Here is a 24,213-nt window from a genome sequence, read left to right on the forward strand (position 1 = left end):
ATAAGTTTTAGCAACAATATTTAATTGATGACTTAGTCTTTGTGTGTCAAAGACTAAGTCACATATAGATTTTTTCCCTTGATGAAAAGATAAGATAATCCTTTATTAAAATCACTTTCATGTAACTCTACAATGGCATTTAGATATGTAACTCAATAAACTATAAAGAATCAGCCTTAAAAAATAATCATAAGACAAGAAAAACACACAAACACTTTCCCACAAACATCACCTTTTTGCTTGTAGCTGTGGAGCTAAAAAATGCATGCCTTTAAAGCAATGGCTACCAGTTACTTTAAAGATTAAGATTCACAAACATAGCATTATGATCGTATAATGTTGGATGCATTGCTACAGATTAAAATACGCATCCTCAGTAGTAATTCAACAATGCAAACCATATGTATTGTGCACATCTGTACACTATGTCCATGTGAAAAATGTGTATTTATTTTAATATTTGATGGTAGAATCACACAGTTTTTATTATGTTTGAATTAGAAAAAAACTAATATTTTACAACTAGTAGTTGTTATTTAAAAGAAAAATTCTGTATATTGAGCATTGAGAAACTGTAAATTATTTTAAAATTTTTTGCAGGTTTTTGCGGTTTTCTTAAACCACATATTTCTATTAAAATCACAGAAAAAAGTATTAATTTACATGTTGACTTAAAAAACCATACATGGGCCACAGTTGTATATAATCTGCATTCTACATTAAAATCCATAGTTTTATAGACATAAATCATTATTTTACAATGTGTGACCACAAAATTACATAGTTCGATTGTTATTAGTTAATAATAGTATTTTACAAATATATCTTATTTATTCATTTATTTATTGGTTGCCTTACTGCCATCTTTCACTGTTTCTTTTAACAATATTCTATATTTACTTTTGATGAAAATACAGCTGAAATAAGGTGTTCTACTTGTGATAGAGGGCTTTTACAGTGAGATATTTACATTTTAGACAATGAATTACCATTCGTTAAAATACAGATTGTTGATTTGGACTCCATTTGCAGTTTTGACCCTCTTTTAAAATTATTTTTACAGTTGACATGTAAATTTAAATTTTTTTTAGTGATTTTACAAGTTATTATCTGTAATTTAACTAATAACAGTAAATAGTTTAAATCAGTTACAGATAATTGCTGAATATTTGTTTGTCAATCACCCCCTACTGATTAATCAATAACTGTGCAATCCATAATTCTACATGTTGAGCACTCAGTTTTGATTATATCAATGAATTTTGCTGATAAAACCTCTGGGACCTAACTTAGGTAACATTTTGAACGCAGGACTTTTACTTTAGTAAATAAACATCACATCTTCCATTACAGCAGAACTGTGCGGCCACACGAGAAGTAAATGAATCCCGGTGTACGGAATGTTCCTTTATTCTCTGAGGGAATATTATGGGATTATTACAGCGATATTTCCCTGTAACACACACACACACACACACACACACACACACACACACACACACACACACACACACACACACACACACACACACACACACACACACACACACACACACACGCACTGTTGCCCCCCAGAGGAGCCCGATGAGGCCATTAACAGTTGCAGTAAAGCCCTTTAAGTCTGATTCCCGGCCCTTCCTCCCGGTTCGTCCCGCAGCTCCTCCCGTTAAAACGTGACACACATCAGTTGTGTGACAGGTCACGTGACGGCCGTAGCGTTGATCCGGAAGGAGGGAGGGGAGGAGTGGAGAGGAGGAAGGAGGAGGGGGAGGCCGAGAAGCTGCGTAAATTCCGCGGAAATAAGCGGAAGCAAGCTAGGAGTGCTGAGGGGAGCGTTCACAATAAAAGCTCAGTTTTGTAGCTCACAGCTACTGCAATCTTCGTTTTTATATTCTCGAAAGATGTTTTTCATATGTTGTAATAATAATTATATTTTAGTCACCAGTACAAGACACTGTTTTCCTACAAAATAAACCTAGCAAATATGATCTCTTGCATTAATACTGACCTTGCATTACATAAAATTAGCTTCAATAACTGTATTAACAAATGACTATTATGTAACTTATGACAGCTGAGCTTTTATTTTTTAATTACCCTTTGCTTTAATCTTATGTCAGCAATGTTTCTCTTAAGTTCAACACATAAAGACTTTCTTTGCATTAGCTGGTTTGACAAAACTTAAACCCCAAACAGAGATAATACATATCATGACAGTTGTTAAAATCTCTCTTTGTTACCCATGCCCTGTTCACAAGGCTCTACACACACTACCGTAACAGGAGGCATTTAAACGTGCCATTTGACTTCATTGACTCCTTACATTGACTTCCCTTCATTGCCGAATACTTTCGGTTAAGGCCAGTTCGTACAGGTATAGAAAATTGATGGACGGATGCTCATTTGTAGTGTGGACACAAATTTTTGGGCTGTATGTGGTCCCTTGCAGACATGAAAATCGTGAACTTGGGGTTGTGGTGGTTTACTGATCCGATCTACTAGATTAAAACCCAAGCATCATTAAACTGCCACAGTTGGGCCCTTGAGCAAGCCCCTTCACTATATCTGACCCAGTATCCTAACAAGCTGGCATGTGTGAAAAGACAATGTACCCTTCTCTATTAAGTACTTATTTTCATTCATTTACTTCTCATGAAAATACAGCTGAAATAAAGTGTTCTACTTGTGATAGAGTGCTTTCACAGTGAGATATTTACATTTTAGACAATAAATTACCATTCGTTGATTTGGACTCCATTTGCAGTTCTGACCCTCTTTTAAAATTATCAACCAAAAACCCTTCACATAGAAATCATGTCTTCAGGAAAGCCACAGAGCTTGGTTTTCTGAGACTTCTTGTTTATACTGCTAAGGTGGCTAGCATGCAGTTAGCATGGCAAACAAAAGCACAAAGCAAAAGCACAAAGAGTTCACTAATAATGTTTTAAAATTGCTAAATTTTCTTCTCTTAAAATTTAGAATTCTTATGTTTTAAACTGTGGATTTGAATCTGTTTTATTCTGTTTCCTCTGTACGGTGACCTTGAGTGTCTTGAAAGGCGCCTATGAATAAAATGTATTATTATTATCATTTTTATTAATAAGAAATACAACAGATTGAAATACACCAAAGACATAATTTATGTATATTTTAAAGCTAGTATTGGGACTGTGTTATCACTACTTCGACTTAAGTAAAATATTTAACTATTTGTGAGAGTTGTAGTTGAAATTTGAAATGAATGATGCAGATCCTGAGCTCCTACTGGCCGCTCTTGAGTAAAACATTTAACTATTTGTGTCAATATGTGTCATATCTACTGCTGCTAAGGTGGCTAGTGCGCAGTTAGCATGAACAGCAGAGACATAAATTAATAAGAAATAGCACAAGTTAATAAAAACTACAACGGGTTGAAATACACCAGAAATATTATTTAAGTATATTTTGAAGCTAATATTTCGACTGTGACATTACTACAGTGATTTAAGTAAAATATTTTTGACATATTTGAAATTGTGTCACTGTTAGCTAACTAGCCGCTTAGCTAAGTAGCCGTTTAGCTTGCTAGCTAGCTGTTGTAACTGTTGTATTGTGAAAATCACAGCCAGAAGTCTGCAGTCATACCGGTTCCCTTTACGGTGGTTTGGTCCAGCTCGCCTGCATTCCTCCTCTCTAAAGCCTGGCCGATAGAGACAGAGGAAAGAAAGGGGGGAGAAAACACAAATTATTATTCACAGCCGTGTTGGATTTTTATGAACCACGGAGCCGACTCGCACCGGACTCACCGGCCCACGACGCTCAGCCGGGTCCGGACTGCCGCTTTCGGACGTACAGCAGCGAAAAAAGGCGTGTTTTTCTCTATAAAATGACGGACTTAGCGTTGCTGTGTGTGTAGGTCAGCTACAGAAAAGCAGCTTTGGTGAAACAGCCTTCAGCCTTTTCCACGGCGGATATCTCTCTTCTATTTTTCCTCTCTCTTTTTTAAATGAGGATTTGCAAGATGGCTGATGACAGCTAACAAGGACAGAAACTCGACGTCCCCTTTAAGACCAGCGGGGTATATTTTTGTATTATTTTTAATGTTTTCAAATCAGTTATTAAATACATAAATATGGCTGCTTTTAAACGTAATGACCACGGCTCGTATTAGCGCCGCTGTAGCCGTTTTATCTGGTAGAAAATGGTGAGGTGACGTCTGAGCTAATTTACGCGATTTAAACCGAGATAAGGAAGTAGGATAAATATGTTGTTGGCTAAAGGCTGAGGCGACGTACAAGGCGGAGACCCGTTGAAAAGAGAGCCGAGAAACCCTAATCTTTGTGCGGGGAGATATTTGATAGATGTGTCGGAGGGGGGAAAAGGCTCCGCAACAGCAGCCAACATTCCTGCGGATCCCAAAAGCCTTTGTTTTGTGCGCAGGAGCCGGACTCGACTATTAAAAACGATTAACTATGCAGTAAACAGCCTCGAAATGATGGGCCCGGGTATGATTTGCTGTTTAATGAGATTATAAGGCCTTTGTTGTCGATGGAAAAGTGGTGAAGAATATAAAAGCCGAGGCCTTGTGTACAGATATGCGAGCTTGTGCCACATAGCAGCCAGGCGGTTATTCATCATCAAAAAAAGAAAGGCAGATTTAGTGTCAAAGTGAAGGGCTCTGTAGGTACCTGTGTTGTTCATCTGACCTGTAAAACTGCATTTCTACGTCTCCAGCCGGCTGTATGTATAATTAAATCGCTGCTGGAGCCTCCTCGGATACTTATTTATGATTCAGCGGACAAAAGCATTGCGCTGCGTTGTGATTATTGAGGGGCGTCCTTGAGGTCCTGCTAAAACAGATTCAGGTTTTATAGGGGAAAGAAAAAAAAGAAGCTCTCTTCTCTATGTGTGTGTGTGTGTGTGAATAGTAATCAGGGTGTGGACTCCAGCAGTCCTTTCTCATGCTTTTCATGCTTGGTTTGTTGGTCTGAATTGGTCAATCATAATTCAAGTGAAGGCAGCTCTCAAGGTAAAAGGGCCTGAGCAGGCAGCAGGAGGAGGATCAAGTGTCTTTTTTTTTCTTTTCATGTGCTGCACACAGATTCACCTCCTGATCCTTGTGTAGTTGTTTAATTCTCCGTGCCTTGTTTGCATTTCATAATTTACCTGTAGCGGACAGGCTTTCTGCTTCCTGCAGGCCTATAAACACACACATACAGGAGGCCGGTGCAGTCTGAGAGTGTGATTTAGGGGAATAGGAAAGCACCGTTTACTGTAATCTGCATAACGTCAGCCTCTGTTGCGTGTGTTGAAATCACCAAGGTGTTGTCATCCTCGCCTGAAGCCTTCTTCTTCGGGTCAATTTCTTTTTTCTCTTTTCTGGAATTTGCCTTCATGCTGCAGCAATAAGCAATACTCGTCATCTGTCAGGGAAGACTCGTCTGGTCACAAGGGGGTACGGCCGGCTGATCTTTCAGGACGGCACCAGGGCTGTTTTTATCTGTTTCTCAAGACTTGTTTTGATAGCGTCGGGTTTCCTGTGAGCGAGTGGTGCAGAGGCCTAGAGGTCTGGGAAGAAGCAGGGCAACAGTTAGTGCATGCCTGCCTGCACCACCATGATGGCCTCTGACATGGCTGAGACGTGGAGGAACTGTTTCGAGGAGGAGCTCATCTGCCCCATCTGCCTGCACGTGTTCTCAGATCCCATCCAGCTGCCCTGCAAGCACAACTTCTGCCGGGGCTGCATCAGCGAGGCCTGGGCCAAAGACTCCTCGCTGGCCCGCTGCCCCGAGTGCAATCATGCTTACACGCAGAAGCCGAGCCTGGAGAAGAACCACAAACTGTCCAACATAGTTGAGAAGTACAACGCCCTGAGCGTGGAGAAGGCCACCACGCCGGCGCTGCAGTGCATCCTGTGCCGCCGAGGCCCGCCGCTCCCCGCCGTGAAGGTGTGCCTGCGCTGCAACGCCCCGTGCTGCCAGTCCCACGTCCAGACGCACCTGCAGCAGCCCTGCTCGGCCCTCGGGCACCTGTTGGTGGAGGCCGGAGGCGGTGAAGGCCTGGACCTGCCCGCAGCACGACGAGTACAGGCTGTACCACTGCGAGGCCGAGCAGACGGCGGTGTGCCAGTACTGCTGCTTCGCCCGCTGCCACCCCAGCCACGGCCATGCGGTCACCGACGTGGAGCTGCGACGCAACGACATCAGAGTAAGGAGGCTTAAATACAGCGTGCACATGTCACTCTCACATCATGACAAACAAAAATACAGCAGGATGCAAACGACATTTACACAAAAGCTATTGTTTTGAGCAGAAATGGCAAAAACATTACTGGTCCCAACTCTCAAATGTGAACATTTTCTGCTTCTTTAATAAAAAAAACTGGTTATCTTTGGGTTGTAGACTTCATGTCAGGTTCTGGTAAACTGTACCGAACATTTTTCTACCACTTGCTGACCTTTCACAGACTGAACCATTAATCAAGAAAGCAATCGTTAGTTGTGGCCCCACTTGAAAGAATTTGTTCATCAGTGATCAATAACTGTTGGCTAAGTGCGTTCATAACAGCATCGCCCTAGTCAGCGAGGTCGTTTCTCATCCATTTTGTCGTCGTAAAGCAAACCTCAACGCAACAAAGGACGCGTTTCAGCGATATTTCAGATTTTAAGGTACAAAGCTGCAACGATCTGTTTACCAATCCGCTTCGTACAATAAAAACTGGAATTTGCCCCTTTAGGAAACGGCTGCATTTTGAGTGTTTCGAATCTATCCTGCATTTTTTCAGTTGTGATCCATTCCAGCCTCCTTTCTCATCTGTTGGAATGACAAACAATGCAGTCGAGGGTGGAACAATGAGGGGCCCTCAGAGGGCCTTATCTCCCCAGCACAGGTGCATCCGAGCTCAGGGATCGCCAGTTGTGAGGGGGGGTGGGAGTGCAGTCGAAGGGAAAAGGGATTAAAGTGATTCGTCACTTGATTCTGCGGTCTACTTGGGTTTTCTTATTAACCTCTTCTCTTCCTGGGGGTTTGCTGTCACTGGTTCGAGCACAGACCAGACTGGTTTCCTCCCCTTCCTTTCTTCCGATGGGGTGTGTGTGACAGGACAGACAGTCAAAGGCAGAACCACAAAGGATCCGACTGACTCATGTAGTTCACCCAACACCCTGTTTAGGTGTCAACCGTGCCACATTGGGGTGTATTTCCTGTTGCTAACGCTATGACTCAGCTTTATGTATAGTTAATCAGTCACCAAGGGGAAAGAATGGTCATCGGGTGGGACGGGATGACTTCAGAAGCCGTATTACCAAAAATCTTTACAGCTTTTCTAACCGCACAGATAATATTTAACCTACAAGACAATGTTTCTCATAAGAATCACTTGCGTTGTTACCAAGATGCGTCTTCGCGGTTTAAAATTAGACTCCGGTGGGCAAACGGTGTAATGACAATTGGAGTTGAAGCAATAAATAAGCAGCTTGAGTGCAAGTATCAGCTTACATCAGGTCATTACAGATATTATCAGTGCGTACAATGGACAATAACAGTAATAAGGCTGAAACTAGCGATTATTTTCTTAGTCGATTAATCTGTGGATTATTTTTTGATTAATTGTTTGGTCAGAAAATGGTGAAGAATGTCCATCGATGATTCCTAAAGCCCAGCATCACATCTCTAAATGACTTGTTTTGACTTGTTTTGTGGACAAAACAAGTCATTTAGAGGTGACTTGTTTTGTTTTGTGGACAAAAAACAAGTCATCTCTAAATGACTTGTTTTGTCCACAACCTAAATATATTCAGTTTACCATCATAGAGGAGGAAAAAAAATGGAAAATATTCAAATTAATTTTGACTTATTTTTCCTTCAAATGGCTCAAACCAATTATTCACGATCAAAATAGCCGCTGATTGATTTAATAATTGACAACTGAACGATTGATCTATGGATTGCTGCAGCTTTACATGATTTACAGGAATAACTAAGACGTGATTGATGTCATTTAGGAGCAGTATCACTATTACATGGTTACAATCTGCATTAATTGATTATCTGCGTTTCCATCAGGTTGGCCACTTCAAATGTCTTGTTTTGTCATCAAAAAACACAAAGATAATTGGTTTACGATTGAAAAGAAAAGTATCGAAATCACAAATGTTTAGCATATTTTATCTTTAAAGAATGAGTAAACCAACGATCAGAATTGTAGCCAATCATTTTTTTCATTCAATCAGTAAATCTAGTAATTGTTGCATCTGTAATCAAGCGTTTCTCGGTCACATTGCTTTCAGGTTTTGAGGTGTTTTCCTAACCCAGTTACTAAAACTGTTTAAAAAATGAATCGCTGTTTTATTTCCCATCATTTTGATGTTGGTGGTTTTGGTTTCATCCTTCCGGGGAAGCACCTAAAATTCCAATTAGCAGGAATAACCCTTGGTTATAAGTGCTTGTAGTTTTCACCTGTAATTGCAATAGTATTACTAGAAGTTACCTTAGACTTACTGTATGTTTGGCATTTCTTCTCTCAGTGATATTTTTGTCGTGAATGGACCAAAATATATGTGCATCTTTATAAAAGGGGGAAAATATTTGCAATTAGGCTGCCAGAATTAATGACTCTGACAAAAATGCTGTGACAAACTAATGATTAATTTAATTTTTGGTAGATTTGATGATTATATTCTCAATTAATCAATTAATTGTTCACTAAAAAATAAAAATAGCCCAAGGCAATGCTGTTAAATAGCTTTTTTTTTTTTTACCAAATCATGTCCAATCATTCCAGGTCCAACACATTTATTATGAGCTTTGTCATTTTATATGATGTTGCATACGTTGGCCACATTGTTTTTAAAGCGGATTTTGCCCATTTTCACTTGAGTTTGACTCAAATATCAGACTATATTAACGCATTACATATAGAGCGCCAGCTATTGATTATTTTGTTAAGTCGTTCTATTAAAAAATGGTTGAAAGTGTCAATCAGTGTCTCCCAAGGTTCAAGATGACGTCCTCAAATGTCCTGTTCTGTCCACAACCCAAATATATTCAGTTTACTGTCATAGAGGAGGAAAGAAAACTAGAAAATATTCACATTTAAGAAGCTGGAAGACAAGAATCAAAATTATATTTGTTTATAAACTACTCAGACGGATTAATTTTTAATTCTGTAGCTCTAATTACAGATTTATTACATTAAGATTTATGTCGGCCCATAAATCACAAGACATTGCAGTAGAAAAATGGAAAAAATACATTTGAAATCAGTTAGAAACAGTGTTTTTAACGTGCCATAAAATGCCCTGCTGGGTAATTTAATTCCTGTTTATTATTTGGCTTAAAAGATCCAATCAGGGAAGCTATAACCTGCCACCGATATGATTAAAAATAAACATAATTTAAATAATAAAGAGCAGAGGCTGTGTTCTGCTTTGGAAATTGATCACCACCTCCGCTAAATAATTTCCAGGTGGAACAGTGTGTGCAAATAAAAGAGAAAAACAATCTAGTGACATTCATGTGGGCGAATCATTGTATAAACCAGCTGTAATCCCTGAACATTTTTAGAGAGGCTAACACATCCTCCATGTTGAGTGTGATTAAGGCATGCAGAGCGGATCCCCTCCATCCCCCCTCCACCACCACCACCCTTCACCTCCATCAGCCTCCCAACCACATCCACCTCCCTCACACCATCCACCAGCCACCCCCGGCAACCACCGACCTTCCCTCTGGCCCCGCTGCTCTCCTGCTCTGGTGGCTCTGATGGAAAAGACACTGTGGTGAAATGACAGCTAAAGAGCACCCTCCCCTCTTTATACCCCCTCCCTCCCCCGGAGGTATCCCATACATTTAACCGCTCCCCCCCCCCCCCCTTCACCCCCTTCACCCGTGAGGCTTCGGCTCCTTCCACCCTGTTTTCCCCCCGCCGGCTTCTGCTCCAAGCCTAACTCAATCAGTCAGCACAACCAGGTCACCGTCCTGGATCTAACCATGCCAGCCGTGTGTGTGTGTGTGTGTGTGTGTGTGTGTGTGTGTGTGTGTGTGTGTGTGTGTGTGTGTGTGTGTGTGTGTGTGTGTGTGTGTGTGTGTGTGTGTGTGTGTGTGTGTGTGTGTGTGTGTGTGTGTGTGTGTGTGTGTGTGTGTGTGTGTGTGATATCTAGGGCAATGATTCCCAACCATGTGCCGCTGAGGCCCAGGAGTATGCAGGTTTTCATTCCTATCAGGCTCCACAGCAGCTGATCACTAATGATAAAGTCAGCTGCTGTTGGTTGGAATGACTAGATTAGACTAAATCCTGATGACGGCGGTATGTGGACAAACTGATTATTGACCACTCAGATTAATACGAGATTCCATCTTCTAAATGCCTTAACAAGTGTTGGATGGTTCGCCATTTAAATTTAGTACATTCATGCTCCCCAGAGAATGAATCCTAATGACTTTATGGACCAAAAACAACCAAAATGCAAAGCAGATGGCGCTAACATTAGGCTTGCATTGTTGTTTTTTAATGGGGAGACATCTTTTTCATAAAACAGCTGTTCAACTTTTAGATGCTAATGTCATAAAATTCAGCACAACATTCAGAGTGAAGTTAAACATCTTGCCATACAGCGTCATATTTGGGTCACAACTCGCATCATTAATTTATAACTTAGTCCAGGAAAATCAATCTTGCTAATTTATTTATAGTTATGTTTAATATTTTATTTTCATTCAATATGATAAATGCTGACCGGGAGAAGCTTCTCAAATGTGAGGACATGCTAATTTTGTTGTTTGTTGTGATAATCGATTAAAATATTGTTGGATTTGTCTGGTTGGTTGGTTGGGTCTTTTTAAAAATGTCACATTGAGTTCTGGGACAATAAAAAAAAAAAGGCTCATTAAAACCGTAAATATTAAAAAGACTGTTAGATTAGTCAATTTATTGAAAAAAAGTGCAAGTTATGAATGTGTGTCTGTTGTTGAAAATGTAGTCAGAGTTTGATTAGGCTTTTAATGCTAATTTCAGTACTTATTAGCCATTGATCACATGCTAACATGCTACACTGCGAGGCATTGTGATCATGTTAGCATGTCAGAGTTTTCCCCAGCTAATGAAAGTTAATACATTAAATCTCTTTCCTTATTTGACAGAAATCCTCACATTTTGCTGTAGGTTTAGCTGAAAAACTACAGACCAACAATAAAGATGCACATCTACTGTTACCATTGTTTTGTTTGCAAAGTGGAAATGTTCGTGGTTGCTAATGTGGCTAAACGGCACAAAAAGCTGGACGACCTGATTCTGGATGACAAAACTGAAGTTAAATACTCATGTTTAAACTGGACTCCGACCAACATGAGATTTTGAGACTGATGACGATTTTTAGGGATGAGGTATTACTACTAATATATCGTAAAGGTAGCGATTATTTTTACTGTCCATTATTTGTGCGATTAATCGATCAGGTTGATCTATCAGGAAATGGTAAAAAATGTCACCCCGTGTTTTCCAAATTGACATCCTCACCTGTTTCGTTTTGTCCACAACCCAAAGATATTCAGTTTATTGTCACACAGGAGTGAAGAAACCAGAAAATATTCACATCTAAGAAGTTATAATCAAAGAAGTCAGTCTCTTAAATAGTCACTCAGACGATTAATCAATACCAAAATAGTTGATCCATTTAATTGTCAACAACTAATCAATCAACTATTTGTTACAGCTGTGTTATATATACGTTAAGAGTTACATGGAAAAGAGAATCTGATTAATTCTTTGCTTAATGAGATGTATGTCATAAATTAGTTAGCAGCTTACCGTGTAGTCACCGCTTGACTCCGCACCACTGTCTGCTCAGCTACATGTGCTGCAGACAGTGCTGGGAGTATTGGGAACAATGCAGTTGGACCTGCTCTGCCGGACAAACTCTCAAACATATTTTTCTATTATGTTGAGAAGTTTTTATGCCTGCACACATCATATAACATATAAGCTGATACTGATAAATCAGTGATGAGCTATTCTCAAACTGATTTAGTTGTTCAAGCGAGAAAGAAAGTTTCGGTTCAGCCTGCCTCTGGACTGTGAGGTGCCATTAGCGTTTGCTTCACATCATGGTGTTCAAGCTCAGTCGAAACGATGGAGCTTAGCAGGCTAATCCAGCTCCAGCCTTAAATGTGGTAATATAGCAGCTGCAGATGAGAGGCGAAGTACCTGCTGGAAGTCAGAGATGTTGTATCTTCTGCTTATACAACAGTTGTTTGATAAATCGCTGCTATACAAATTCAAAGAGGATTTTAATTGTGATTCTTCTTCTCAGTCTGATTTTTCTCGGATGCTGGCTAAAACCTCTTTGTGGGGCATCGTCAGCCGCCATTCTGAGCTGCTAACACGGCTATATCCCCATGATGACGCTACCACATTATTTAGCACCACGCTGTCTTATCAGTGTGCCTCTCCGTCATTAAATGTTGAGCGACCGTTGTTCATATTTCACGTTAAATATTAATAACACGAAGGATTAGCAAATCTGTGTCAATGACATTCCAAGGGAGCGACATACAGGACTGTGGATCTCGTATGCAGCTATTTGTTAGGTTTATTTTCTTTATTTTGGCCACTAGCTGAGCTCACTTCGGCCCGAGCTGTTGTTCACATGCCATCACCATCCCAGAAATAACAAGTGTTGTTGCCACAACATTGCAGCAGCTCTCAGATCGGCCTCTGCTACGTCTTTTAGAAATAAAATACAGGAGAGGAGGTGCACTGAGGGGAGAGCAGAGCCTTTTCTGCCTCCGTGTGCCCATTTATCTATCTGTGCTCGCTGCCCCCGGCTCCCCCAACATTAGTCCTCGCTCACTAATGCAAACACAAAATAGCTGTTGGTTGCCATGACAGCGTCCCCCTCCCTCCCTACCTCCTCCCCCGCAGGGATTGTGTGTTGGATGGAGACTAAATTAGCCGCCTCCCGGATTCTAATATCTCCGGCATGGGGAGGGGATGCTGGTGGCAAACTGAGGTCACAACTTTCTAAAGACTTAAGACTTTCCTTTCTTTCACCTCGCAGCAAAACCTGCTAAGACAGCAGGAGCGCGTGGAGGAGCGAGTGCAGGAGATCGAAGAGCAGCTCTGCAAACTGGACTCTGACAAGTGTGTGGTGGAGGTATGTGTTTTGGGGTTTTTTTGCAACTTGTTCTGTGGACAGCTGTGCACATTTTCCATCCGTGGACTGATGTTTTGTGCGTTTGCGTCTCTACAGGACAGGGTGTGTGAGCTGAAGGAGGAGGTGCGCCTGCAGTACCAGCGGATGCACCAGCTCCTGGAGGAGGATCTCGGTCGGACACTGGAGGCTCTGGATCGGGCTCAGGCTCGGTTCTGCCAGGAGAACGCCGCCCAGGTTTTGGTGCTGGGAGAGCAGCGCCACGAGGCCCAGAAGCTGCTGAGCTCCATCCACACGGCCTTCAGCAAGGCAGAGGAGCTGAGCTTCATGAAAAACACCAAGCCTGTGAAAATCCTCACAGACAGGTGAGAGAACGAGTGTATGTCGGTGAAGATTCTCAGGAGAGATACTTGGCATTTTTCTGATTAGCGATATCTGTATTTTTCTTGACTGATTACTGATAAATCAGATGTTCTACTTCAGGTCTGATGCAGCTCCTTTCTCTGTCTGTGGTCTCAGAATTGTCTCTGAAGCAGCAGAAACTGAACAAGAAACACAAGCCGTTGCCACAAACCAGGAAATTAGCTCGTCTCCCAGTAGCTAAGGCTATGCTAATGGCTAGTGGCTAAGTTAAAAGGCAGCCTGAAACGGTCTGGAGAACAAAAACTAATAATACATTAATAAATGGACCTTAGTGGGCGATCAAAGTGATAGTACAGAGGAAGATTAAGGAAATAGAGATGAAACTGCAGACGAAACCGATCAATCTCAGTCAGTCCCACATAAAAGGAGAATGTCCTAATTTAGTCACGACTATTTCTATTTTCTGTCAGTCATAGACACCCTTATTGATGAAGAAGCCTAGTTATGAATGACAGGTTCTCTGCTATCACATGCTCTTAAAGCATTACATTTAATGTATATTGGTCCCAAATATCGGCCATCAGCCTTTCTTGATTTCCAATCACCGTTATCGGTCCTACAAAATCCATATCTGTCTATCCTAATTTTTAATCATTCAGGTGATGGTGATCCAAGGAGCTTTAGTAGGAAACTATACTTTTCTTTGAGGTTCTTGTAGACATTTCACCTCTTATCCAAGATTCTTATAGTTTTTAACTCAAGAAGCATCTTGGATAAGAAGTGAAACATCTTGAGGAATGTAAAAGAGAAGTCCAGTTGCTCTCTACTGAAGCTTCTAGGTTAGTTGTTGGGTGTTGATCTTTAAAATGGAAGGTTTTTGCCCTTTGATCTGTAATACTCCGTTTCCAAGCAGTCATCTTATCTTGAATTTTGCATGACTCTTGGCACTTGTTGCAGGTCTCAGGCATGTGTGGGCAGCAGCCTCCCTCCCTACAAAGTCGGGAATCTGAACTCCAAGCTTTTCCTCTCTGAGATCTCGAAAAGAGAGAAGAGCTTGAAAAGAACACTTGAAGGTAGGAACTGAAACGTACCCGTGAGGTTTGAATGCTGTCGTGAATGTGTTTTTGCTTTAATTACCACTTATCTCCTCTAATTTCACACCCTCTCTCCCTCCTCTCAGCTCCCCTCACTCCTCCCTCGACCTTCCTGCAGTCTGTTCCTGCGTATCCCAGCGGTCAGAGCTCCGCCTCTGGAGCAGAGAAACGGAAACATTCCACTGCCTTCCCCGAGGGAAACGGGAGCGCCGGAAAAAACGCCGCTCCGGGTTTCAAAGACTCGTCCTCCTCTTCCTCTTCTTCTTCCTCGTCGTTAGCCAAGCAGCCCTACCTGGGCTCCGGCTCCGGCTCCGCCTCCGGAGAAGGCCAGTCCACCAATCAGCAGCCTCTCGGCCCCTGCGGTCCACCGCACATCAGCGAGAGCGGCGGGACGGGAAGCGGCAGCGGCTCGTTGACCAACCACCATTCAGGATCCGTGTTCAGCTCCTCACACTTTCCCCCCGGAGGCAGCAGCTCCTCGCACTCCTCCCAGCAGGCCGTGCTGCCTCAGTACGGCGGCCGCAAGATCCTAGTGTGTACGATGGATAACTGCTACTGCTCTGGAGTGCCCTCGGTGTCGGGCCACCGCAGCCATCCGCCGTACCCGCGCTCGGGCTCCTTCCCCTGGGTCAGTGCCCAGGACTACCCCCCTCCTCCCGGCCTGGCTTCCGGAGGTCCATCCATGCAGGGCCTGGCAGTGAGGGACTGGATAGACGCCTCACAGACGCACAGACATGCAGATTTCTACGGGCTGTATGGGCAGCCCTCTACAAAGCACTACGTCACCAGTTAACAGAGCAGACACACCCACTCACACACACACACACACACACACACACACACACACACACACTTGGACATAGAGACAGGCACCAGAATAGCACACCTTTACCGTCTTATTAACCGGAGAATACGCAATGCAGTTATACTATACACACACGTTAAAATAAGTGTTTATATCCGCGCACACACAGATCTAGAAACATGTACACGCATTCGGGGGCAGGGTTGATCTCTTTGTGATTTTATTTTCTTCCTTTCTTTACTTTCGGTCAGTGTTTCATGTAGTGTATTATACGTAAAATGCATAAACGACAGCCAGCCGCTCACTCTGGCACAACTCAGCATTTTTACACACAAACGAGACATGAGGAAGAGAGGCCTAGAGAGGAGAGGATGAGATGCATCTTTTTATATAACATAGAGTAGGAGACGGATTGATAGGAAGTGAACTTTTATGAGAAAATCTTCTCCTGCTTCTTCAAGGCTTCTCACCGAGGCTAAAGGGAAATACCTTGCAGTGTTGAGCTTTCCAGTTCCAGCTCATGTTTCTCTGATATAATCACCTCTCCAGTTGTACTGAGGTCAATTGCCTTATGTTATTAGCATCATATTTTTCTCCGCATAGCTGACTTTGTTTGATAGATCCTTTAGAGGGGGATCGCGGTCCCCCTCGTGTCTCTTAAATTTTTTTTTTTTACCATCATGGCACTTCTTCCTTTCTTTGCTGAGTTCAGGGATGGATCGTACAGCTTGAACACAAAACGCTCTTCCATGGAACACCCACAATGCACTTGTGGACGCCTTGCTATGCCTGAACTACAGATGCTGAACCGACAGAGGGACGATAGAGCTGCATCTGAAGGGCCTGCTGACCCCCCAGTCCTCTGCGATTTTCAGAATTTGGCCTGTATTCCTAGCACTCGTTCCTGCTGCCACAGAAGGACAGAAAATCTTACAAAGACTGTTTCCATTTAGTGATTACTGACTTTGTGTTATTTGGTACGTCTGTAGGCTTCACGCTTGTCTAGAAATGACTCTTTGGCTGTAGAGAAAGAGACGAGACTGGACAAGACCGAACCAATCAAGCATCTGGATGATCTGATGATACTGTTATTGTACTTCCTGCAGGGCAAAGATGTCACTTCTCTCAATAAGCACACAAGCTCTTGGCTTCCTGTTTGCAGCTGAAAGCATGCAAGGAAGAGTTTTTTTTTTTTTTAAAAAAGCACTCAAAAGAAGAACAATGGGGGGAAAAGAAACTGATGCCGTTTTAAAATGAGTGTGTGAAAGAAACGAAGGGTAGGAGGAACTTTTTTCATGAACGTTTTCTAAAAAGAACAAGACTTGACTGCGAGATGTAAGCAATGGTTCATCATCCTAAAAAGGAGCTGTTACAACAGCCAACATAAAGAGAAAAAAAAAGCATAAAAGTATCTTTTTTGTAAATATTTTGTGAAATGGAAAAATTACAGACGTGATTTGGAGGAGGGTTCCAAATAAACGAACAAATTTAAACCGGTCTCTGCTGTCAGCTGTCAACATCTCGTGTCTGCTTAAATAAGGTTGTGATATTCTGTATTTTTGTTGCTCTAAGTAAATCCCATAAAAAGACCCAAACTAACAGCATATCAGTACACAAATACTTCTCTGTTTTCCTACCATGCCAAAGTGAAACACATTTGTTCCAATTGAAATCTTCAAAAAGGGGGCCACAGATTTGGAGATCTTTTGATGTTAAACAGTCTGTGTGATTTTACTTAGTAGTTTTGAAGACATTCTCAAGAGAAAATCAAGTTTTAACCTTGTTAATATGTCCATATGGTGTTTTTCATATGCTATCATGAACCTTGAAAGTCCAGCGTATTGATGACGGTTTCAGAAGCACATATTTAGACCGACAGATTGAAGAAAAACTACATCTAAGCCATTTTAAGACAAGAAGGGTTTATATTCATGGAGAAACCTTGTAAATATGTGACTTTGATACACAGAAAGGAGATTTATGGGGATTTATAAATGACCGAAGAGGTGCAAAAGTGACTATTTTTAGAGGCAGTTTAATACAAATTTGGTGTGTTGGAGCATTTACAACACTGGAACACTGTTTCATGTAATCCAGTGTCACGGTGCAGCTTGCACAAGGGTTTTTCGTAAGCGTTAGTCATGCTAACAGTCACTGCCATTTTGGTGCAGAATGAAATGCCTCAACAACTATAGTCATTAAACTTTGTAAAGACATGCAGGATGAATTGTAAGAACACTGGTGACCCCCTAACATTAGTTAAAACTTTGGTTTAGGGCCAAATTCCTGCAAAATTAATAACAGTCCCTCCAGCATGAGCTGTACTTTGCAATTTGTGCTAATTATCAAACGCCAACACATTGAACTGCAATGAATAATGCTGTGAATCATGGACCTGCTGAGCGTCTGCATGTTAACTTTCCACATTGTGAGGATGTTTGAAAGCACGTCTGTACCTAAAGAGACGGTGGCTTTACGTTTCAGTCCTACCAACACTCGCTTCCATTCACCTCCACTGGAGCCTGCAGGACGGATCAATTCAAACAGGCATTTCTTGTTTCGCTGCGATCACGTTTGTTCAGCTTGAACATGCAGACGCTCCGTCACGGTTACAATGAGCTGCTGTGTTTGAAAACCGAGTTATTCTCGTGTGTTTTCTCGATATTTTTAGCACATTATCACTCCGCCGCGCCGTCATCTGCAGTCATGAAGTGTTTACAGATATTTAGAGATGTGACATTATGTCCTCTTGTGTGGGGCAGTTTGGTAGCACAGAAATGCTTCATGACCGTACGTCAGGGTGGCTGTAGTTCTGTTTTTTTTAAAGTTTAGGTTACTACTTTCAGTCATGGTTCGGTTTTTACCATAATTTATTCAAGGTGACAACATTTTACAGGTACAGTGTAGACTTTGGCATTTCCAGTTTTGGTTTTTCCACGTCATTTATTTCTTTTAAATGATTTAAAAGGAAATTGAGTCATGAATCTGGTTCTAGTGTTGTATCAGAGGCTAGTATGTAGGTTTTTGGCACTACAACCTGGTAAATAATCATGTTTACTTGGATTTACATGAGCAACATTTCCATGTATATGAAATGTTAGCTTATGCCAGGGGGTTGAATAATTCTCCTTAAGTTGCCAGATCAGAGCTTCCGACTTTTATATGGTATTTAAAGCTCTGTTAGACAGATAGATAGATTAAAACCTTATTGATCCCGCCGTGGGGAAGTTTACATGTAATAGCAGCAAATAGAAAAACTGTTTGAATAAAAAAGAGTAGCAAATTGATATAGTAAATATCTATATCAATGCATTCATTGATATAGATATTTACTCCTTCTGAAGGAAAAATAAAAATATTTACAGAAAATATTACGTCCGAGTACAAAGAAACGTGGATCTCTCATGTCAACCTGAATCCATTATTTCATGTAAATAAAATTAAGTTAATTTAGCGTTACATATTCAGCACAATAATTAAACTAGCCTCAGAGCTACTAGCATTTCATTACAAGACAATATTTACTAGCAGGATCACTTATTTGTTAGTTTTACTTTTTTTTAACCCTCCTGGCACCAAAAAATATTGTTTCCTTGTCTGAAAAAAAAAATCCAAAAATTCAGCAAAAAAAATCCTCAAATTCTGAAAATTCTAATAGTTCCTTAAAAGTTTCCCTTAAAAGTTTTATTCTAAAAAATCCCCAAATTTGGCAAGAAAATTCTTCTAAAGATTTTCAAACAATGAGTAAAAATCTTCAAAAAAAATCCTAAAAATGTCTGAAGTGATTACATATATATCAGCAAAACTTATATTTTCTTTAAGAACATTCACATTTGAACCGCAGGACGACACGAGGGTTAAAGAGATTTATATGCAAAAAACGTTCAGTACGTACGAACATAAAATCTGAGCATTTGTTTTTTCACAGTTCATGCCGTCGCCCCTGCAGTCATCTGCAACTCTTCATATGACCTTTAAAAAAATACGACATCCTCCCACTTGTACCCAAAAGTAACCCAATCTCTGCTGCTGCTTCGTAAACGTGCAAATATCCCTGCCTGGCTGCACTTTCTCTGATTAATCTGTCAGTGTATTTATTCATCTTAGAGGACGCATTAAGAGAAGACCAACCCCATTTAAGCAGAACTTTAAATTTCTCCGTGTCCGCTCGGTGCAAACGGGGCTCATGAGTATATGTGGGTGGAGGCCTGCAGAGAGAAAACAGGATGCAGAGAACGAGTCTTGAGATGAGTAGTCGGTCGGTGTGTGTTTGTGTGTGTGTGTGTGTGTTCCCCTCAGCCTGATTAAGCTGTTGCATTACTGCTTTCCCCTACCCAGCACTTTCAGCCTCAATCCCATTCACACAGCAGGGATGATCCACTCGTGTGTGTTTGAGGAGGGAATGAACACGGAGTGGAAATAAAAGCTGAAAAGTTCATGTGTTCGTGGATGAATATGGTGATAAAACGAAAGTACATCATTCGGGTCGCACCATCAAAGGCTGTAGAAGTTGGCGTCTGTGTTTTTGTGTGTTGCATGCGTCAGTCCGAGCCACTTCCTTTCAAATTTACAGAGCAGGGCTGTATACAAACACACAGTACAGGCTAGGACGGTTGAAAATGTAATGAATTCACGTAGAATGTTAAGTTAGAATGGTTGACTTTATGTTTAAAGGAACACTTATTCTTGCCATGTTACATGAAAAGACCTGTGTTACTCCATTTAGCTTAGCTTAGCACAAAGAGTAGGTAAATAGTATAAACTAGCTAGCTAGCTAAGCATTGCTTTGTCCACTTGAACATCTGCAAGCTAAAGATAGCCCTTTTCACCTTTCTCTTTTCCGTTGATCTTACATCTTTTGAATGTTCAGCTTTATTTCTCAACAAGCACCCTGCTTAATTTTCTTTGTCAGTTTCTACAAAAGTCTGAACAGCACATTCAGCGTCCTTCCAGCTGTGTGAAGTGATTTGGTGAAGGTGTTTTCCACTTTTCAGCGCCGATTTTGACATCACAGAGAGCCAAAATCACAAAACACCCTTTCGCTTTCACTTCGCTTCACAATTTCACATCTATAACAAACTGAAACATCCATTAAAAGGGTAAGAGACTCACCAAATTTAAATGTAATTCACGCTTTGACAAAATGCTAATGAAAGCTGACGTTCTGGTTTGTTGCTTCCAGATGTTTGTTGGAGTCTTTCCTGTGATTTAATTAATGACCTACAGCATCAAATAGCAGCAGGATTTATACGAACATCTCACAGTTGTGTTCATTTCCACATATGGAATAAAGTTAACGTCGTAAGTACTTACAATCAGGATCCAACATCAAATCACAATGTGTACTTTCTGTCATTTCAGATAAACGAACTGTCACGCAGTCACAGTTTATAAGCTGCAGTCAAACCATTTGCTGCATAGTTTTTGTATTATTATATATTATGCTACATGGTGTGCCATCCAGTCACATATGAAAGATAAATTTTGCGTGCATTACTTGGATCTCCCCTCCACAATTGTTGGTGTCTACTGAAGCCATGAGCAATAACAGATTTTCATTTTAACGGATTGATCAAACCAGTAATGTTTCATGTCACATGTCTGAAAGTGACTTGTGAAGTTGCAGCCATGAAAAGATTAGTTTAGCATAAACAGTGGAAACAGAGGAAGACAGCTAGCCACTAAGTAACCATAAAAAACATGCTATAACATTTTACTATCAATGAAAACCAAATTCTTACCACAACTTTTCCCTTTAAAGAGTAGCTATGTGCTGGACAGGTTCCTGGTTGGGAGCAGTTTCCAGGAAACATGTGAACACTTGTAGAGAATAAATAAAAACAGATGAAACTTGGTGAATTAATGAGCTGGAGAGGTGCATTATAGACTGATTGTTGTTTTGCCTTGTACACAGCCTGGTTAGCTGCTTCTTCCTGCTTCCGGGGTTTGTGCTAAGCTAACCTAACTGGCTACTGATGGTAAATTCTCCATGGTAAATGTTTTTCCATCCCACTTTGTACAATCTAAACAAACATGACAGTGCACGTTTATTGTTTAAGTCTGGAGAGGGCTAGGCTAGCTGTTCCCACTTCTTTTCCAGATTTTCTGCTAAGCTAAGCTAACCAGCTACTGATGGTAATTTTTTTGATAATGATCCACAATATGTTGTTTTTCCATCCCACTTTGTACAATCTAAACAAACATGACGGTGCACGTTTATTGTTTAAGTCTGGAGAGAGCTAGGCTAGCTGTTTTCTCTTTTCTTCCAGGTTTTCTGCTAAGCTCACCAGCCGTGCGTAGTAGCTTCTTTGGTAATGACCCACAATGTGTCATTTTGTAAACATTTAAGAAAGACAATCTAACATAGTCATTGGTTACCTTTGGACAGAGCTAGGCTAGCTGTTTGCCTGTACTTTCATGCTTAATGCTAAGCTAACCAGGTACCGGCAGAAACTTTACATATGGCATTCAGATGCAGGATTGATTTCCATAATCCCACCCTATTTTTTTTACAAGCACTTTACCACAACTATTTCTTTAAAATGTCCAATAATTGAATAGTTTTATCCGCTTGTGTTTTCCAACACCGAATTTTTAGTTTCAAAAACACAAGGCAGCTTTCCACTGCAGGCATTAAAAGTAGGTGTGAGGTGGCGCTAACGCTTACAGGAACAACCCCCTAATCCGTCTTTTCAGCCTCATTTGACAGCTTGGATGTTAAATCTGATTACCTCCCAAAACAGTGACAAATAGTAGTAATACTAAGAAATAAACAGAATGGTCATTTGTCATGTTGGCCCATGTGGAGGATTTTAAGCTTTGTGATGACGATGTTTGAGTGGAGAAGACTTCTACTCGATGCTGATTGGTGCTTGTTGTCCTCTCCGACTTTAATCAATGTCAAGGCCTTTACAGCAGTTTTTCAGAATTACCTATGCTGGTAAATGCCCTAAAAATGGTTCTACAGGCGCAGTTCTTGTAGTCAGAACACGTATAAAGGTTCTGGTCGTCCTTTAATTGACTGCAAGTTCCTGCAGTGGAAAATAGCTTAATGTGTTGTTTCTGCAGAAAGGTTTGTAGGGAGTAAACAAACAAGATAATATGTGTTCATTGGATATCTTTGGGCAGCTCAAGGCCAGCTGTTTCCCTCTAATACTTTAAGCTAAGCTAAGCTAAAACTGGCATCAGTATTTGCAAAGTTGTTCCTTAAATGTGGTGAAGTTTGTAAACTTGTGGAAAAGGATGCCACGTCCTATAAGTGCCCAGAGAAATGCATATTTGAAGAATATCATGTGATACAGATGAAAGCTACTAAATGCACCTCAGGGGGAGGTTGTTCTGTCATCTAAGTAAAGAACCTTTGTTGTTTCAGTTTTGCCAACCATGCATTCATTCACATGTCACAGTTTGAGTTTCTTTCCCTGTAACAACAGTCTGTGGTGAGCAAACACGTAAAAACAAACATTTTAATCATCTTGCTTCTTCTCGCTCCACCCTCGTCCTCCTCCCACCCCTTCCCCCTGCCGGCCTGAAGCGGAGGTCTGATGTTCTGCCTTTTTATTTTCTCACGTCAGCAAACCTCAGCAGAGACTCCGGCAGCCGAGAGCAGTGGGGTCGGAGGTGCAGCATAAATTACAGCGCTGCCTTTCTGCCTTTCTCTGCCTCACTAACAAACACTCCTCTCCTTTTCTCTCCCAACACACTCCCTTTCTCACACTTGCGCTCACAGCTGCCGAACAGCTGCTTGATCCACGAGGAGCGAGAAGCAGGCAGTAATCCGGTCGCCTACGTCTTCGATACGTATCTGTGACACACAAACACACCGTCTGGCTCCTTTAAATTACGCCCTACACACACTGTGAGGGGAAAAGTTTTTATTCACTGATAAAACAACCACAGAACTTTTTGTTCTCTCATTTAAAGGTTTCAGCAGACGCATAAAACCCACTAAAAAGACGACCATAAAAGCAAACTGCCTCTTTGATATTTTTACACACCTGGCAATTTTTTCCTCCCTGTACTCAGAGCTGTAATCTATTATAGGAATAGTTTGACATTTCTGGCAAACGTGTGTATGCATTATTGATTCTCTCATGTCTTTATGGTAAATGCAAGGTATAGCTTAGCATAACACTGTAAAAAAAAAAACTAGTTTTTATGAGTTTACTGGTGTAAAGTGGTGTCACCCAAACACAAAAATTAATTTCTACATCCAAAACCAAAAAAACAAAAGAAAAAACAGGCCAAAATGATAATTAATGTCCTAAAAAGATGTGTATTTTTGTAAGTAGTAACATTTGGCCATAATACACTACTGTATTTATACTGTCTTTGAATCAAGATAAGTATCATTATTTGACAGGTGTCTGCTGTTATTTAATATTTTAATAAGTATATCAAGGATTGAAAAGTGGTAAAGAACTATTTCCAACTGTACAGATTATTCCTGTTTAGTTGAATTACAGATAAAATCTCATAAAATCACGCAAAAAATATTTACGTTAGCTTTTAAAAATAACTTTATTTACACATAGCAAATTCTTATTTTACAGTGACTGTAATCTTACTGTTGTACTGTATTTTATTCTGCAAAAAGTATCATATCTAGCTGAAAAATATCATTACTGATTTTTGTCGTTATTTTTGTAATTTTTTCAACAGTTTTTAAATGTTGCAGTATTCCACAGTATTTTTTTAAACATTTTTCCTTGTTAATTCCAGATCGATTTTTTACAGGATTAACTTTTACAGTGTACTGTGGCTCACTCGTTAATTAACACATATCTTGCAAATGCATACAAAATCTAAATTCTATAAATAGCTA

At 40.8% G+C, this 24,213-nt stretch overlaps 2 protein-coding genes across 2 annotated transcripts in view; one reads left to right on the plus strand and one right to left on the minus strand.

Moving 5' to 3' along the window:
* eef2k (eukaryotic elongation factor 2 kinase) overlaps positions 1 to 24,213 on the minus strand; it is a 235,678-nt gene that overhangs the window by 20,155 nt on the left and 191,310 nt on the right. The window lies entirely within an intron of this gene.
* On the plus strand, positions 3,625 to 16,886 carry trim8b (tripartite motif containing 8b). The gene is given in 6 exon segments (XM_022189907.2): positions 3,625 to 6,023; positions 6,025 to 6,186; positions 13,035 to 13,130; positions 13,227 to 13,492; positions 14,448 to 14,563; positions 14,671 to 16,886. Coding segments are annotated over 6 exon segments (1,794 nt in total). The 5' UTR covers positions 3,625 to 5,576; the 3' UTR covers positions 15,378 to 16,886.

This window comes from Acanthochromis polyacanthus, chromosome 19, assembly GCF_021347895.1.
Source record: "Acanthochromis polyacanthus isolate Apoly-LR-REF ecotype Palm Island chromosome 19, KAUST_Apoly_ChrSc, whole genome shotgun sequence".
Taxonomy (NCBI): domain Eukaryota; kingdom Metazoa; phylum Chordata; class Actinopteri; family Pomacentridae; genus Acanthochromis; species Acanthochromis polyacanthus.